Source organism: Squalius cephalus (assembly GCF_949319135.1).
Source record: "Squalius cephalus genome assembly, chromosome: 4".
Lineage (NCBI taxonomy): Eukaryota > Metazoa > Chordata > Actinopteri > Cypriniformes > Leuciscidae > Squalius > Squalius cephalus.
Window position 1 is genome coordinate 52131983 of NC_137125.1, and position 19903 is coordinate 52151885.

A 19903-nucleotide genomic window follows, 5' to 3' on the forward strand; every position below is an offset into this window, starting at 1 on the left:
AGATGAACAAATAGAAAAGCTGATCTCATGGTGTTGGTTGTAATAATCATTATTTCACAATCATTTGACCTGAATCGCTGAACTCATATAGATCCCAATTTCATAGTTAGGTTTACTTTATTAATTATAGCAGCTCTGTCCTTGTACAGCATAATATTTTTAGCCATTTCAATACAATCCAAATGATCAAATCAATAATAAAAAAAAAGTTGCACACACAGACATCAAGAATTAGCGTATGAATCTCAGCAATGGTGACAAACAGATCACCTCTGAACATAAGCTCATTATTTATTCATGCAGCAATGCATGATGTGAGCCATGAATGAGTTTTGATTGGTGGCACCCAGAATGCACTGCAACATGCTTTATAATTGTCACCATTGTTGAGATTCACAGGCTGATTCTTGATGTCTGTGTCTAAAAATGTCTGTGTTTTTTTGTATATGAGAAACTTTTAAGAAATTCTTTGGATTACATTGTAAAAGTTAAAAATATGATGCTGTACAAGGACAGTGCTGCTATAATTAATAAAGTAAACCTAACTCAGAAATTGGGATCTATATGAGTTCAGCGATTCAGGTCAAATGATTGTGAAATAATGATTATGTTATAACACAACCAACACCATGAGATCACCTTTTCTCTTTGTTCATCTGGCTGTTATAACTCAGGTACAGCAGCCAAACAAAATCTAAAGTTAATGATTTAAGGGTCAAGAGCCTAACTAAAGCAAACACTGATCACCATAATGGTGACAAAATTACGGTTTTCTCCTTCAGTGATTCTGCTTGTTAATATCAGGTGTCTTCAATTTTGGCAATAAAAAATAAAGAGTTCTTAATTCATCTTTGACGTCTGTCTGTTATTCAGATATTTTTGTTTAAAAAATTTTTTTTATACATTTTACTCATTTTAAATGGTTAACTTTTAAGGAATTAATTTGATTAATTATTACTCAATTCTAATTTGTTAAATTTAATTAATAATATTGCTTGTAATCTGTTGGGGGGAGAGAAAAGGCCACAGGTTGGACCCAAACCTGGGCAGCTGCAACAAGGACCCATTCAAGGAAATTGGTTTCTTCAATTTAAGTGAACTTGAAAAAATGAGTGAGCAGAACTAAAAGTGTTAAGTTGTAGGTATTTAGTAATTCTAAGTGGGGTTAAATTTATATCAAGCAATCCACACAAAATGAAAAAATTAAGTTAACAAAAATCCCTCAGCCAAAAATTCTGCTGCACTGCTAGACACTGGATGCTATTTAGTTATTTAATATGTCAAATGTTTATAAAGTCAGGTAGCCTACACCCATGATATGCTCAAGCCTTACCTGATTGAATTATGTTTTTATATTTAATTTTCAGCTGGTGCCATGTTCATTTAATACCGGCAGGATTGCACATACATGAAAATTAAGATTAGGTTGAATAGCATACTGTTCTTCCAGTTTCACCTCTGATATTATAACAGTTGGGTAAGTTACTTGTATTACTAACTACAACCGACATCTTCAACAGTGTAATTCGATTATTTTAATAATGACTATCTTTAGAAAGTATTGGTCTACTTATTACTAATTACTAAATCCCATATCAACCTCAACCACTTGAACAATACAAGGAGAGACAAGAAACCGCACTTTTAATGCTTTCAAATTAATATACAATTGCATGAATTATTCTTGAATTGATCAAAGTGTGTAGAGGGAGAAGGTTACATTAAAAATATACCTTTTAAAAATGTATGTTAAATATACAGAATTGTTCTAGTCTAATGCAATTACATCAGATTTTACTTTAAATTACAGAATAATTAAAGGGATAGTTCACTTTGAAATTAAATTTTGGTATGTTTTAGCTTACCTCAAGGGCATCCAAGATGTAGGTGTCTTTTTCTCCGCCGTAGTTTCAATTTTGATATTTTTAGGTCAAACCGTTCTTGTCTGTCAGTCATTTAATGCAGGTCTATGGTCACTGTCTCAAAGAGCATGCACAGAGTCCAAATTAAACAATTCCCCATCGTCCAAATTAAACAATTCCTCATCGTCCAAATTAAACAATTCCCCATCGTAAGTATTGATGGCCTAAGACACGAAACGATTTATATCGTTTTTACCTTTTGTACACAGCCACTTCCAAGTGATCTGAGGGCGCGCGCGCTTCCTGGTGTGTGACGTGTGCGCAGACTGGTGCATAGATATATACACTAGATGTCGCATTAAAGACATTCGTTCCAATGAACTGCCGTAGACAAGGCGACATCTAGTGTATGACTGACAGACAAGAACAGTTTGATCTAAAAATATCAAAATTGAAACTACTGCGGACACAAAGACACCTACATCTTGGATGCCCTTGAGGTAAGCTAAAACATACCAAAATTTAATTTCAAAGTGAACTATCCCTTTAAGAGTAATCCCTGTAATTAAATTACAGTATTTAGATTACTTGGTAATGAATTACACTCATCACTGTACAACAGTAATTAAAATGTAAACTTACGCATTTACTCGAGCAACGATTTTCTCCCTAGCTAACTCTCTGTCCTTCGCTGCTGGAGCCGATATTTAAAATAATAATAATAATATGTGTTCGTACTCTCCCTATGCTTGCAGAAGCACATCCAGTTCTGCTGGTGAGAAATATGCAGACCTCTTTTTGTCTGCCGCTGTTGCCATGGTGACTCATAATATCTGCGCTCCATTGATAATGGCTTTTTATAGTTGTGGTGCACGCGCTTAACTCAGAGTCAGTCAACTCAGAGTTGATTGAACTGTTCTGTAACCGAAAACTCAAGAGTTTCCCATGTCAGGGTAAGTCAACTCAGAGTTCAAGTTTTAACTCAGAGCTGGTTGAACCTCCTTTCTGAAACAGGCCCCAGGACATCTCTCCTCTAGCTAACTTCCCTCTTCATGCTTCTCTCTCCTCCACTCCCCACACAGCCCTTCATGTGCACGCGCACTAACCCGCACTAACCCCCCCCCCACCCCCCACCACCAACCCCCCCCACTCCCCCCACTCCCCCCACTCCCCCCACTCCCCCACTCCCACTCCTACTCCCACTCCCACTCCCACATCACTCTTGTCGGTTATTGGCTGGAACACTGTTTGTAATGTTTCGTGGTCCAGGCTGGGCCAGTTTGTTTTTGTTGCCGTTTGTGGAGCCTGGGCTGTCTACAGAGACTGCGTTTTTTTACAGTGTCAGGGGACAGGCAGCTAGCGGATAGTGAGGAGATGTTTGCTGTATGTGACAAAAAATGTGTCAGCCTAAAAAACGTGTGACATCGCTTAGAGCACCTTTAAATAAAGCCCTGCCCTGCGACCACAGTCACACCACATCTGCATGCAGGTTGCTCAATATGCTGAAGAACATCTTCAGTTATTTAATGTTTTAGTTTTGCAAACATGATTGCACAATAAAAACTAGTTTTGTGGTAGAGATGCCAAACTCATTAATCAGATTAAAACCTTCATCCATTGCATTTACCCGAGTTAATTTGGTGATAACCGGTGTTCAAATGGTGGGAAGTGGGAAGTGGTTTAACCCACAATGCAGTGCGGTATGCAGCGGATGTGAGGTTTTGACTTGTTTTTGATTTAAAAATAGTTCCTCAGATGCTCTTTTAAAATAAGCAGAAGTAAGTAAAAAAAAAAAGCTCAACATCACAAGTTCACACCACTAACAGGAAACTTCTCTCAATCGTCAGTCAAACTCAGTGATGAGTGACTTTATTCACGTTCTGATCTCTGTCACCGCTCTGCTGAAAGTGGTTTCCAGCGAGCCCTTCTATGATATCACGGATCCAGCGTTTATTGAGGAATGTGTAACAGAACACAATATGAACCGCAGCAACGTGAATCCACCAGCCAGCAACATGCGCTACATGGTAGGCTAAACATAATACAAGTTAAAAATGCAAATATGTGTTAAACGGGACTGAAAGTGGACGAAGTCAGTCATTGTTTTCCTCAAGACTGCTCCTACCTTTTTAATGTCAGTTACATTAAGACTGATTACCTCGTCTAACGGCTTTGGTCAAACCCTATTCGCACAGGATTAGTTTTCTAAACAACGTTTGAATCACAATTCTTATCATTCGACATCTGTGATTTGTATGTACCAATTCGGACTGGACGAACATCTCTGTGTTTATTAAAGAGGTGAGAGTGTGTTTTCAAGACGTGGGCATTACAGAAGGTCATGTGCTGTGTTTGAGTGCATCATAGTTGTCTTTTAATTTATTGTTTGGTGATATTACTTTAAAATCCTATTTTAGTTGGCTAAACTTCATGAGTTTATAGCAGTGGCTGTTTGTAATAAACTTGCATAACTGAGCAGAGAAATGTATGCGTTAACATGAAACTGCGTTTTTTCAGACGTTAGTTTCACGTGTTTTGGCCCTGTTGGCCTTCCATATTAGACAGATGTCTGACCGGTGCGCTACATCTCGCCTTCGATCTGCAGTTATTTTGCGTAGCCTACTATAGTAACTGATATTATGCATCCCGTGTTTTTAAGAGCAAAACTGCGTTCTGTTTGATCATCCCTTTAAGCCTGTCGCTCAGAGTCAGAAGTAAAAAAGAAACTAAAAAGAAACTATAAATGGCACAGCACTTAAAGGTCATTTCAGATTATTTTTAAACTGATATCTGAATGGTATCTTACCGGTAAAAAGACGGATCGCCATTGCTTGAGTGAACCATAGACTGTACAAAATAGGAGTGAACACACATTTATGTATTTACCAGAAAAGTCGTTCTGGTCATTTTACTTGAATTTTCTGTGTAAAAGGAGCATGTGTCTTCATACCTGCTCCCGGTCTTATAGTGAATGACTAATTGGTGCACATTATTTAAAAAAAAAAAGTTTTTCTAATCAAAACGTAATAACTTACGGAAGCCCTGAACCGCAACGTAAAAAAATAAATAATAATAATCTGTAAAAAAAAAAAAAATGTGTGTAAAAAAAAAAAAATTATGTAAAAAAAAAAAAGCTATCGTTTCGAGATTAAAGTCGAAATGTTTCGAGATTAAAGTCGAAATGTTTCGAGATTAAAGTCGAAATGTTTCGAGATTAAAGTCGAAATGTTTCGAGATTATAGTCGAAATGTTTCGAGATTAAAGTCGAAATGTTTCGAGATTAAAGTCGAAATGTTTCGAGATTAAAGTCGAAATCTTTCGAGATTAAAGTCGAAATCTTTCGAGATTAAAGTCGAAATGTTTCGAGAATAAAGTCTTCCGTAGAAGTTGTGTGTGTGCTTGCCGTTATTTCACATTGCCGCGTGTGCGTGCGTGTGTGTGTGTGAGTTTAACTCTTAGTTTCAGACATTTAAACCAACACTACTGTGCAGTAAAATAAATATGTAAAATATAAACTACAATAAACAGTGTTGTTCTAGTATTATTTATATGTTATTACAGTATTTATTAATATTGTGAATGTTCTTTTCAAATTGGCTTTTCAGTATCCAATCAGTTCCTCATAAAACCGGTTCTACATTTGTTTCCAATGCAATTTCCTGTTTCACCAGATAAGTAACATGTGTGTACTGTTGGTAAAGAAAAAAAAGAAAAAAGCCTGTGTTGACTTGTTGGTCTTGGCTGGTTTAAAGTCTCCCAGCCTTAAAAGTAGAACATTGAGCTCCCAAAAATCCTCTAAACCAGCAAACCATTTTGAGGCTGATTTAAGATGTTTTCTCAGCAGGGAATGAACAGAATTTCCCAGTATATGCAAAGGCATGAATGTGTACAGGGCAGTTTGCATGTGGGTCTACGGATCTGTCATAAGATTACAACATTAATCACAAATGAAGCCATAATAAGCGTATGTGTGTGTGTGTGTGTGCAGACGTGGGATGAAGGGCTGGCGGTGACGGCGCGGGCCTGGGCAAGATTCTGTGTCTTTAAACATAACATTCACCTTAGGGAGGTGAGAAGGATGCACCCTACGTTCACTTCTGTGGGTGAAAACCTCTGGGCTGGATATCCGTACAACCAATTCACAGTGAAACGTGCAATGAAGTTATGGGTGGACGAGGTCCAACATTACAATTACCGTCAGAACCAGTGCTCAAAAGTGTGCGGTCACTACACACAGGTACACACTCAGATCTGGTTAAAGCTCAACCAAACACTCAAGTGTTCAAACATAAGTGAATGAGCCCTCTCTGTATTGCTTGTTTTCTCCACGTAAAGGTTGTTTGGGCAGAAACCTACAAGGTTGGCTGTGCCGCGCAGGCCTGTCCAAACGGTGTGGCTGAAACATCGTTCTCAACAAAGCCAGGAATCATATTTGTGTGCAACTATGCAACAGCGTGAGTATGAAAACCACATTTGCAGGTGTGGAGAATTCTGAACGGTGCATTTTATGCAAAGCATGTTTTTGTTCTGTTCGCACACAACAACATTGTTTTCAACAGAGGCAATTATAAAGGCGTTGCTCCATACAAAGAAGGGTCATCGTGCAGAGGATGTGGTCAGGAGACGTGTGAAAACAAACTCTGTCGTAAGTGTCAGTAGGCTAACAAACATACATTTTTGATATCAACAATTTACTTGTTGATATCTGTAATTATATTTTCACTAGTGAAATGTCACCATAGGCTGCCATTCAAAATCAGTTGTTGATATCAAGAATTGAGTTCTTACTAGTAGAAATAAAATTTTTGATATCAATAATTACATTGTTACTAGTAAAAATGCGAATTACTGATATCAATAATTCAATTGTCACTAGCTGAAATGTCTATTCTTGATATCAACAATTTAATTGCTACTAGTAACATTTTTCATTTTTGATATCTGAAAATGTATTTCTGATATCAATATTATTTCAGATATCTAAAATGGCTTTCTTACTAGTAACAATCACATTAATGATATCAGAAATGAACATTGTCACTAGTGAAAATTGAATTATTGATATCAAAAATGAACATTGTTACTAGTAGCAATTCAATTGTTGATATCAAGAATAGACATTTCAACTAGTGACAGTTTAATTCTTGATATCAAAAATAAAGGTTTTTACTAGTAAGAATTGTATTTCTGAAGTAAGAAATCAATTCTTGATATCAACAATGGATTTTGAATGGCAGCCTGTGAAATTTCACTAGTGAAAATACAATAACAGATATCAAGAATTATAGTTCTTACTAGTTGAAATTAAATTGTTGATATCAAGAATTAGCACTTTAACTAGTAAAAATTGAATTGTGGATATCAAGAATTAGCATTGTTACTAGTGGAAATGTAATTTCTGATATCAAAATTTGCCATTATTATAGTAGAAATCTAATTCCTGATATCAATAACTATCATTTCAACTAGTAAAAATGTAATAGTTGATATCAAGAATTAGTATCCTGGAAATGAATAAAAGTTAAAACGGCTTGCCATAACACACATCCTTTCCAACAACCGCTTTACTTCATATCGCTCTCGTTCTTTCACAGGAAACTCAACCCGCGATGCACTGCAGAGTAAGACAAGCCTTGATCTCTCAATCTGAATACACAGATCTGTTCACTTCACACACAATTATAAATGTCTGACTGTCATCGCAATACAGCAAGTGTCTTCGCACAAATGCTTTTGATGGTGGAAGCTGATTATGTGGCATTAAACCATAAAAAACTACACAAGATTTCATAAATATGCATTAAATAGGACGAATATACACGCTTAAAAATAAAGTCCATGGGTGTTTCCGTGAAGAACCTTTATTTGACCTTTGATAGAATGAAACCACTAATATTTGGAGACACTAAAACTAGACTGTAAATCTTATTTCCGATGTTTATGCATTTACAAAAATGTATTTCTGTTAACAATTCTGGTTCTGAAGCAAAACTAGTTGAGAAACACTGCAAATGCAACGGCATTCAGACATTTGTAAGAGAGACTGGAGTGTTTTAGTGGAGCGGCTAAGTGATATAATCATTCAGTTTATGATACAAGCGTGAAAATTGGCATGAGCAGTCTCCATGGGTCACTTGACAAGAAAATTGTCCGAGCCACTTGAAATTTCAAGATTTTTCATTTTTCAAGATGGCCGACACCTTAGTGGAGCAGTTAAGTGATATAGTGGTTTATTTGGTGATACAAACATGAAAATTGGCATGAGCAGTCTCTGATGGTCACTAGACAATAAGCCACCCACAGCTACTTGAAATTTCAAGATGGCGGACATTTTTCAAGATGGCCGACACCTTAGTGGAGCAGTTAAGTGATATAGTGATTTATTTGGTGATACAAACATGAAAATTGGCATGAGCAATCTCTGATGGTCACTAGACAATAAGCCACCCACAGCTACTTGAAATTTCAAGATGGCGGACATTTTTCAAGATGGCCACCACCTTAGTGGAGCAATTAGGTTCATGGCAATTTTCATGCTTGTATCACCAACTAAATGATTTCTTAAGCCTAATTTCTCCACTAAGGTGGTGGCCATCTTGAAAAATGGCCGCCATCTTGAAAAATGGCCGCCATCTTGAAATTTCAAGTAGCTGTAGGTGGCTTATTGTCAAGTGACCCACAGAGACTGCTCATGCCAATTTTCATGCTTGTATCACCAAATAAACCACTATATCACTTAACTGCTCCACTAAGGTGTCGGCCATCTTGAAAAATTGCCGCCATCTTGAAATTTCAAGTGGCTCGGACAATTTTCTTGTCAAGTGACCCATGGAGACTGCTCATGCCAATTTTCACGCTTGTATCATAAACTGAACGATTCTGCCAAACATAAGAACTTAGCCGCTCCACTATTTTGGCTGGTTCTGATTGTCTTTTCAACAACAGCATCCTGCTATTAAAGTCCCCTAAGCTGAGTGTGTTTGTGTAGGTTATCGGTGGACTCCAGACTGGGACCCTGCGCTGTCCACCTGCGGCTCCTTCTGCCTGTCGGTTGTGCTTATCAGAATCATATCTGTCCCGCTCATCTTTGTCTGTGTTTATTGACTGAATTGTCATCATAACCTGTTTGCATACGAGTGAAACAGCTTAAACTCAACTGCAAAAAACAAAAGTTCACATTCAGACAAATGCCTGGGACAGGGCGGAACATTAACTCTTTGATGCACATTTTATGCAATTACATTAAAAGAGTAATTTAGAAGAAAATTATGCATTAAGTTTGTATTTATGTATTGATATTGAAATTTGATTGGATTCAATTCCCCAGGACGCTCTTGTAAAAGAGATTCTTAATCTCAATGTGTTTCTTTTCCTGGTAAAATAAAGGTGTATAATATAATAACTGATTTTTTTATGTTGTTTTTTGCATTGACATTTTTATATCAGTTAAGCACATTTACTCCACAAATTCTCATTTCTGCAATGCAAAATCTCATTCTCATGAACTTTCAAGTATCTATAGATCTCTGTAATATTTTAAACACTTTACAATAAGGATCCGTTCACTATCAGTTAACATTATACCTAATACATTATGTATAATGAACTAAAAATGTAATACTTTCACAGCATTTATTCATCTAGATTAAGATTTATAATATAAATTTTATATATATATATATATATACACACACACACACTACCTTTTAATATTTTATACTAACTTTTAATATTTCAAATTGTAAAAATTATTAACAATAAATGAACAATGGACACACTGCAAAATAAAAATAAAAAAAGGTTTATGCTTAAAACAAGAAAAAATGGGTCAGTTGGGTCATTAAAATACACTTAATTCAAAGGGAAAACAAGATGATTTTTCTCACCCTATAAGCAAAAACACAATTTTGATAATTCATTTCCAGTTACTTGTTTTGTCAAGTCATTTTGCTTCTCAAGTAAATATATCTTGACTAAAGAACGTGTAGATATGGCTCATGTTTGCCTGTGTTTATTGCCTGAATTGCCATCATATCCTGTTTGCATAAGCTTCAAAACTTCAAATACTGAAAGTTCACATTCAGACAATGCCACATTTCCACTAGGACAAGGAGGGACAAGGAGCAAATTTTATGCAGAGAATAAGAAAGAAGAAAATGATGCATTAAGTGATTTTTTTTTGTTTTGTTTTTTGTACATTGACATTTTCATATCAGTTAAGCACATTTACCCCACAAATTCTAATTTCTGCAATGCAAAATCTCATTCTCATGAACTTTCAAGTATCTGTAGATCTCAGTAATATTTAATGGGTTTGATTAGGGCTGAAATGTGACCTTGACATGTTTTTCATCAATTAGTCCATCTAGTCCCTTCAGTTTAAACGAGTGAGACGGATATATGACAGAAATATCATTCGATTTATTGCCATATATCAGAGAAATTACTGAACTACATGTAAAAAAAAAAAAAAATGATGCCAAGCATTCTGGGTAGCAAAAAAAGATGAATCTGAAAAATGAACATACAGAAGTACTTTGCTCATGAAGAACAGCACGAGAGCAAAAGCATCACAAATTCAGATTTATCGGTCATCTAATAGCCTATACTGTACATACCGTACACAGTTCATAGTTATTATTATACCTAACGTATGTAACACGATCACTGAGCGTCTGTCTCAAACAGAAGCAGCGGTTTTAACAGTTTCTGACTCTACAGGACAAACTCATGATGATTGTTCATACAGTTTTGTGTTTCATATCTTTTTTTCCTGTCTCTTATTCCTCATCTCCTACAAGCCAAAATCTAAGATCTGATTGTGAGATTGAGGTTTTATAATGATGTTGACGAAGCATGAAACCAAACATCTTTTATATAAACACAATATTACAGCCGCTGAACTGAACGGACGTCCGGTGATGGTGTGACTGTGTTTCTCCAGGATCAGAGTTCAGATCGACCGACGCGAGTTAGCTTTTGAGTTTCTTCCGTTTGCCGTCTTTCGCTGAAGGCGTCTCGGGGTTTACAGGAGGAGCTCCGAGCTTTTTACTTTTTGCTTTCTTCACTTTTTCTTTAATGGCTTGAATATCAATTTTGTTTTCTGTGGTTGCTATAAAGAAGAGAATAATAAATATTATATCATGAGTTCACATGCTTATACATATATTTGAATCATTTACACAATATAAATTCATATTACCAGGAATGTTACAAGCCAATATTACTAGTCTTCTGACCAAGATCACATTCAGTACATGCAGTTAACATAAGTTATGTTTATATATATAATATATATATTAGTTTATTTGATATATTTTGATGATTTAACTTTTTTTTTTATTTAATCATTTATTATTATGAATAATAATTTTATCTTAATTACTTTTATTATCATCATTATTATAAAATATGAGATGCCATCCTGGACCAGGGTTATTATCGTTAACTAAGACTAATCAAATTATTTCTGTTAATTGAAATAAAGCTTACATTTTTTTTAATAAAATGTAATAATAATATCATTATACAACATGATGCAGTTCTCAACCAGGGTTATTATCTATAATATATATCAGCTTCATTTCAATTAACAGACATGTTAATTGAAATGTCTAAAAACTGAAAAAAAAAAAAAAAATAAAAAAAATAAAAAAAATAAAATAAAATATATATATATATATATATATATATATATATATATATATATATATATATATATATATATATATATATATATATATATATATATATATATGTGTGTGTATATATGTATGTATGTATATATATATTTTTTTTTTTCAGCTTCATTGCTTTTTAGGTTTAATTTTTTTTTTTTTTCAGTGTAGTACTAGTCAGTTTATCTATTTCCAGTATATCCAGTATATAGTTTTTATTTATATCCAGTTAATAATTTTATTTCAGTTTATCGGCAACACTTCTAATTTTTGTTTAGTTGGAAAAACTTGAACTAAACAAAAATCCGAAATGTTGCCAATAAACGGAGATAAAATTATTAACAGGAAATAAATAAAAAAAAATAAAAAAAATTAAAAAAATAAAATTAAACCTAAAAAGCAATATTTAAATTTTATTTATTTTTAAATGGCAAAAACTCATTTTATTCTATTTTTTAGCTCAGCTACTAAAATCAAGATGAACACTAAAAATATAAAAATAAAAGCTATTTTAAAATATTAATAAAACATATAATAAATATATAATAATAAATATATAATAAAACTGTTGTGCGGTGAGTGAAGCCGCTTCACAGTCTCATAAACATTCCACTTATGCTTTCATGATGCATCACTGTCGCACGCGTCTCAGTGTATTCAGTGTTTTCTGCAGTACCTGGTTTGGTCTTCTTCACGGCGGGCTTCTCTTTAGGGGGAATGAAATCTTTCTGCCGCTGCTCTTGTCTCTTGGTTAAAGCCTCGGCCTGTTTCACCTTCAGTCCAAGAAAATGAACAAGCGGTTACGAGTGAACTAGTTCCAGTCAGTCACTGCATCTGTGCAAACACTCATAAAAACCAGCGCACCTTGATCTCAGTCATCTTCTTGCGTCTCTTCTCGCTCTCCAGCAGGAAGAACTCGCCGGTCGCCAGTTGCTTATCAATCTGTGCAGAAGAATATTTCACTTAGACAAACAAGAACTGTCAAAAAAGCTTTTTTTTTAAAAAAACCCTGATTATTATTGTAATTTATATGTGCGGGGATGTCCTCAAAAATACATCAATTCGACTAAAAACTCAACAAATATATTTATTTATAAATAAAGTATTTATAGATTTGATATTATATCGAAGAGCATATCTATATAAGAGAATATATATATAATTATAACATAGTTATTATTTAATAATGTCAAATATCAACTAGATCAATACTTTATTTTACTAAACAGTTGTTCTCAGGTTCAAGTTGTTTGTTTCTATTTTTTGATACCTAGCCAATAACAATTAATGCAGCATTTATTAATAGCATTAGTTAATAAAAAATATTGTTCAATGTTAATTCATGTTAGCTCTGATTTTAATAATACATAAGTAAATAATGAAATTAATATTAACATTAATAAAAGCTAAGCCCTTTTCATGGTTAACTAATAGGGCTGGGTATTGACACAAATTTCACAATTCGATTCGATTTCGATTCACAAGCTTGCAATTCGATTCGATTTCGATTACGATTCGATTCAATATTGATTATTTTGGATATCAGGTACAATACATTGCAAATTTTCTCAAGGAAAACAAATCTCTTAACTATTATTGTAAACTATGGGAGTCAGTTGTAGCCTATATGCTTCATTAGCCTACTATAATATTGAAGGTAAAAATGAACTGATTTGTATACAAACACTTAAAATACACTTTTATTTATTTTTATAATAATAAAGTTATATGAAATTATATAACATTTTAAATGATGGCTGTCATAAAAAACTTTCCAGATTTATTCAAAACATGCATTAAATATTGAAGAACATTAAAAATTATAATGAATATATAATATGGTGCATATATTTAACAAAATGCTCCTCTCTAGAGTTAACTTTTCTAGCTGACTAACGAGTTTATGGTCACTGGATATGTTTTTTCTGAGGTAAATGTGACGTTACATGACATTGTTTACTAACGTCTTTGCATGGTTGAAACACTGATTGAGCGATTCCTTGAGACATGATACGGATTTCGATAAGTTGTACTCTATCTTTTAACACACTTTCAGATGCTCATTCATGTTTATTTCGCGCTGTAACTGGTGTTATTAAGGTGGAAGAGAAGATCATGTGCCGAACTCACGCCACAGCGCCAAAACGGTATTTATGTTTTTGAATTTCGTAAGAAAATGGACGTAATTTGAAATCTGAGACTTTGTTTCATATCAATAATAACAAAGCACAAAGATGATTGCGATTTATTGGATGGGATGCGCGCAACAATGATCCATTCATTCATCATCTGAAAACAGGATGACTAATCGATTCTTGGGATTTAAGAATCGATATTGTTTCGTAAAAATGAGAATTGATTAAAGAAATCGATATTTTTTACCCAGCCCTATTAACTAATGTAGTTAACTAATGTTGCCAAACAAATAAGCTATTAATTGGCTTAAGAATGTCTGTGTCTTATCATATTGCTGTTGTCACCATGTTAAAAATTAAACCAAACAACCACAGTGATTTCATCATGTTTTGTGTGTAAAAACACCCTGTACTCGTGGTAAAATCCTGCAGCGCACACCTCGAGCGGCTCATTGCTTCCACAGCACATGCTCTCTCTCGAGAAGTGTGCGCTCGTACCTTGCTCTCGGGCTGAGGCGGGGGGAACGGCGTGTACTCCTTCTTCTTCACCGTCTTCTTCTTGGGCTGCTTGCGTTTGGAGAGACTCTTATGGCGGAAGTTGGGCAGGAATCTCTCCCAGTTCTGAGTGCGCAGCTCCGGGTCGCTCGCCAGCTCCCGCTTGATCATTAATGTCTGGAGAGGATTGAATCACAAGCACAATTGCTGTTAGAGTCGCTCATGACGGCAGTGACACCTTTTCAATTTACAGACCATCCTAATATGGTTTACAACTAGAGCTGCACGATTAATCGTTAAAAGATCACGATCTCGATTCAAACACCCACGTGATCTAATTCCTAAATAACAAGGATTCAGCAATAAGTCTATTAAACCTTTAAACAAGTACGATTGCACTGATTCAGATCTGCGTTGGCGGAGAGAGCATTTGTCATGAAACAGTGTTACAATCATTCAAATGATACTGGGATAAAAGTTAATAGTTTGGATATAAACACTGATGTATGTGGCAGCGATCAAAACAAAGTAAATCACCTTTTGAAAGTAACTTCATGCTTTAAATATAATATATATTTATTACATCATTACACCAGTAGGTGGCGACATGCGCCTGTTAAAAATTGATTTGTCATTGAATCATTCATTCAAGAGATTCGTTCAAAAACACTGATTCATCCAGTAATTAAACAAGTGAAGTCTTTGAGTGCCCTCTATGTACCTTTATGTTGTAAATGGGGTGAATGTTCTTCATTGTCTCGAGCACGACTTTCCGTACCTGCAGACACAAGCGAGAAGCACAAGCTGATTCCTTTACATTCGTGTCATTATGACTGAACAGAAGAAGTTTTCAGGGTGAACAGGTTTGAATGATTAAAGGGATGGTTCGGAGTAAAATCAACCTAGGTTCCTTTGCACCATGACCTCGAGCCAAACACCCCCCAGAAGCTTTTTTTTCCCTTGGTTGAACATGATTAAAGTTAGAGCTTATTTAGAGAAATCAGCCGGATGGTTTATTGCAGGCGCTAATGGATACAAGGATGTATCTCGTAAATTACCCCACTAATAATGCCCAGAATGGCACCAAACTTCTACAGTAGTACAAATAGGTTATGTACTCATAAAACGAGGCATTGGAAAGTTTGTAAGTACATCAGGAGTTTATTTAATTAACACTTGCCTGACGGCTCATGCTCATGCTAACCCGGACGTCGATTTCACCTCAGTGGTTTGAGAAAAGCACGTAAAAGTCCTGGCAGAAAGTGATGCATAAGGATGTAGTGTAATGACGCCCAGCTCCAGGAATGCACTAATATTTTGTTGGTAGTACCAGTTTGCAACAATTATTAGATAACACTAAGTTGTTAACACTTCGGAAAAAAATAATAATTCGTCATTACACTTCATCCTTATGCATCGCTTTCTGTTAGGACTTTTACGTGCTTTTCCCAAGGCAAAGGACCCTAGGTTGATTTTACTCCGAACCATTCCTTTAACGTTCGGCCACTGAAAGCCTCACCTCCTTCAAGCCATTGAACGGGCCGAGAGCCGACACTGTGTTGCCTTGAACCATCACGTAACAGTTGGTCAGAAGCTCTAATGCCTGAAACAGAACAAACGCATGAGATTTTAGCACATTTACTGTAACATCGAAAAGACACACCGGACATGCAAAACATAAATCTGCAAAAGCAATAAAACAACAATACAACATCAAAAGAACTCACTTCATCTCTTAAAAGTAAAGAACAAAAGAGCAAAGAACGTTAAAAAGAGGAATCTGAAGTCCACAGTGAAAATGCAACTGTTTTTTAGCTTTCTAAATTAATTTAAAAAAAAGAAATGTATTAAAAATGGCTTTCAAAACTATTTGAGTGAAAAGTTGAATTGGAAAATGTGCATGAATTTATGCATTTAAAATGTTAAATATTGCTAAGTTTAAATGAAAAACAAACTTTTGACTTTTGGACCTTAATGTCTGGGAATAAAAAAATAATGACATATTTTTGACTCATATATGACTCGAATAATGACTCATATTCCAAGTGTAATATGAACAAATGAAGAGGGACACCTTGAGCGTGGAGCCCTTGGGGCCGATCAGTCTCTGGCGTCTCTTCACAAAACGCTCTCTGTTTCGCACAAGAGTCCCGATCTTTATGATGTCACAAGCCATGTCGTCTTCGAGTATCCTCACAGCCTGAAATGAACAGGAAGGTTTAGCGAAAGATTTTAGGCTAAATTATATATATATATTTAGATTTTTTATATTTTTAAAAAGGCCTCTTATGCTCACCAAGGCTGCATTCATTTGTTCAAAAATTACAATATTAAAATATTTTTTTCGACTTGAATATATTTTAAAATGTAATTTATTAACGTGATCAAAGCTGAATTTTCAGCATCATTATTCCAGTCTTCAGTGTCACATGATCCTTCAGAAATCATTCTGATATGATTTGATGCTCAAGAAACATTTCTGATTATTATCAATGTTGAAAACTGCCTCATATTTTCATGATACATTTTTTATTTTATTTGGATTCTTTGATTAATAAAATGCTTAAAAGAACAGCATTTATTTGAAATAGAAATATCTTTTAATATTATAAATGTCTGTATTGACACTTTTGATCAACAATAATCTGTCCTTTTGCACAGAATTCACTGATGTTATCTATACAGTATATATATATATGAAGAGTTCAGATGCAAAAGCCTCTAAGTGCCGTCTGAAATTTTCTTCTAGAATGATCATTTTTATCAAGCTTGTATATTTAAGTTCAGTAATTTCACTTAAATGACAATGAAAATTACCTATTAATTGTCATTTAAGTGAAATTACTGGACTTCAATAGAGGCTTTTGCATCTGAACTCTTCATATATATATATATATATATATATATATATATATATATATATATATCTGAACTCTTCATATATATATATATATATATATATATATATATATATATATATATATATAATGGCATATTAAAATGAAGGATCATGTGACACTGAAGACTGTAAGAAAATTAAAGCTGATGAAAATTCAGCTTTGAATCACAGAAATAAATTATATTTTCAAATATATTAGGATAGAATGCTATTATTTGAAATTGTAATAATATTTCGCAATATTACTGGTTTTTTTCTGTATTTTTGATCAAATAAATGCAGGTTTGATGAGCATAAGAGACTTCTTTCAAAAACATTAAAAATAGTAATGTTTCCAAACTGTTGACCGGTACTAAATAACTATATATATATATAAAATCAGTGAATTACATCGCTTCTATAGCAATACAATGCATACCTGTTCAAACGGCACACTTCTGGCCAATAACTTGATGAGATCCCTTGCTCTGAGGATTGCATAAGGGTCAAATGTTTTCTTTGTTGTGTGCACCGTCATACTGCCTTCAATCAGGTCCAGTGTGGCATTGATGAACTACAGAACAGCAGGAGGTATCAAAAGAAAACAGACAAACTAACTCAATAAGCTTACAAGCATTTTTAAAACCAAATGAAGATCTTCCTGACACGTACCACATCTCCGAGCGCTTTCTGCACCAGCGGCCAGCACTCCTTCAGGTACGCCTCTCTGTACTTGGGGAAGAGTGTGGCGAAGCTGCTCTCCTCCAGCAAACCCTTGGGATTGTCCTCTCGGGTGAACTTGGGCTCTTTCCAGCCGTCTGGCACCACCAGCAGCTCGGACTCATCCACTACGTTTAATTAGTAAGTCATTAGGAATTTAGCACTTTTATGTTAAGCATCTTACAGTAATCTGGGGATGCGTGTTTATTCCCCAAAATGTGCATGTAATATAATGTTTTAAGCTTTTAAAATCCATTGCACACTAACATAAAAATCACTTAGTACTGTAGTAATATATGTATAATACCACGGCATTAACATTTAATATCACACTGAGCCTGTACTAGTGCACACACACACTTATAGAGTTAGAAAATCAACATTCTCGTTGCCAGGCAGAGATTTATTAAACACTACTTCACATCACCCTTAAAGTTTATTTAGTTTCTACAGACATCAGTTGTGTATTAGATAAAAACAACCGAAGAGGAGGAAGACAACAAATGCACAATAACTGAATGTTTTGGGGAAAACAGTTATGAAATGCGCACACTAACCAAGTACTACATCATTGTAGCTACAAGAAAAACATAACTTTAATTCTACACGAGCTGCAATCACACACACACACACACACGTCATTTAACTTCACTAATATGGAATTATAGGCGCGATATTAACACGCACTGTTAGGATAACACTGTGTATAGTTAACTGTTTCTAAGTGTAGTTGTACCTGTATTCTTGCTCTTTTTCTGTTTTTTATTTGGTGGCGTTTCACTCGTGCTTTCTGTGGGGGCCGCCATTGCTGCTGTTAGCAGTGACGTCAGACGCTGCGCCTGGTCGTCATGAGCACGAGGCAAACCGCGCGCGCACTGCCGCCTGGTGGCGTGGAGGACTCATCAAATACACAATTATTATTTAAAGCCTTTAATATCCCATTTCACAAAACTAGAAGTATATATTTGAATGTTTCTTTTCAGAATAAATTTTATTTCTTCGAATTTCTGTCAAATTAAAATTAAAAGCTGTCAAAATGATTAATCGCATCTAACAAAAAAGTTTGTGTTTATGTGTGTGTGTGTGTGTGTGTGTGTGTGTGTGTGTGTGTGTGTGTGTGTGTGTGTGTGTGTGCATATACTATACATATATATACATATATATATATATATGTATATATATACACACTCACCTAAAGGATTATTAGGAACACCATACTAATACTGTGTTTGACCCCCTTTCGCCTTCAGAACTGCCTTAATTCTATGTGGCATTGATTCAACAAGGTGCTGAAAGCATTCTTTAGAAATGTTGGCCCATATTGATAGGATAGCATCTTGCAGTTGATGGAGATTTGTGGGATGCACATCCAGGGCACGAAGCTCCCGTTCCACCACATCCCAAAGATGCTCTATTGGGTTGAGATCTGGTGACTGTGGGGGCCATTTTAGTACAGTGAACTCATTGTCATGTTCAAGAAACCAATTTGAAATGATTCGAGCTTTGTGACATGGTGCATTATCCTGCTGGAAGTAGCCATCAGAGGATGGGTACATGGTGGTCATAAAGGGATGGACATGGTCAGAAACAATGCTCAGGTAGGCCGTGGCATTTAAACGATGCCCAATTGGCACTAAGGGGCCTAAAGTGTGCCAAGAAAACATCCCCCACACCATTACACCACCACCACCAGCCTGCACAGTGGTAACAAGGCATGATGGATCCATGTTCTCATTCTGTTTACGCCAAATTCTGACTCTACCATCTGAATGTCTCAACAGAAATCGAGACTCATCAGACCAGGCAACATTTTTCCAGTCTTCAACTGTCCAATTTTGGTGAGCTTGTGCAAATTGTAGCCTCTTTTTCCTATTTGTAGTGGAGATGAGTGGTACCCGGTGGGGTCTTCTGCTGTTGTAGCCCATCCGCCTCAAGGTTGTGCGTGTTGTGGCTTCACAAATGCTTTGCTGCATACCTCGGTTGTAACGAGTGGTTATTTCAGTCAAAGTTGCTCTTCTATCAGCTTGAATCAGTCGGCCCATTCTCCTCTGACCTCTAGCATCAACAAGGCATTTTTGCCCACAGGACTGCCGCATACTGGATGTTTTTCCCTTTTCACACCATTCTTTGTAAACC

The 19903-nt window shown here is 35.3% G+C and overlaps 2 protein-coding genes across 3 annotated transcripts in view; one reads left to right on the top strand and one right to left on the bottom strand.

Moving 5' to 3' along the window:
- The window catches only part of krr1 (KRR1 small subunit processome component homolog), a 74212-nt gene extending 55577 nt beyond the window's left edge, over positions 1–18635 (bottom strand). The window contains exons 1-10 of one of the 2 annotated variants that reach the window (XM_079870046.1): positions 18504–18635; positions 17720–17895; positions 17487–17621; positions 16244–16369; positions 15689–15772; positions 14891–14947; positions 14173–14346; positions 12404–12481; positions 12216–12312; positions 9571–10974 (exon numbers count right to left, since the gene is read on the bottom strand). In XM_079870046.1, the coding sequence (XP_079726172.1) occupies positions 10835–10974; positions 12216–12312; positions 12404–12481; positions 14173–14346; positions 14891–14947; positions 15689–15772; positions 16244–16369; positions 17487–17621; positions 17720–17895; positions 18504–18573 (1137 nt within the window). In that variant the 5' untranslated portion in view covers positions 18574–18635 and the 3' untranslated portion in view covers positions 9571–10834. Of the gene's footprint in view, positions 1–9570; positions 10975–12215; positions 12313–12403; positions 12482–14172; positions 14347–14890; positions 14948–15688; positions 15773–16243; positions 16370–17486; positions 17622–17719; positions 17896–18503 lie in introns of those variants that run through there. The other variant, XM_079870047.1, reaches the window with a different exon arrangement.
- Positions 3557–9267, top strand: glipr1a (GLI pathogenesis-related 1a). The gene is made up of 6 exons (XM_079869523.1): positions 3557–3889; positions 5851–6099; positions 6198–6316; positions 6422–6507; positions 7457–7483; positions 8851–9267. The coding sequence occupies exons 1-6, from the start codon at positions 3722–3724 to the stop codon at positions 8964–8966; spliced, it is 765 nt and encodes a 254-aa protein (XP_079725649.1). The 5' UTR covers positions 3557–3721; the 3' UTR covers positions 8967–9267.
- Positions 18636–19903: the final 1268 nt, after the last annotated feature.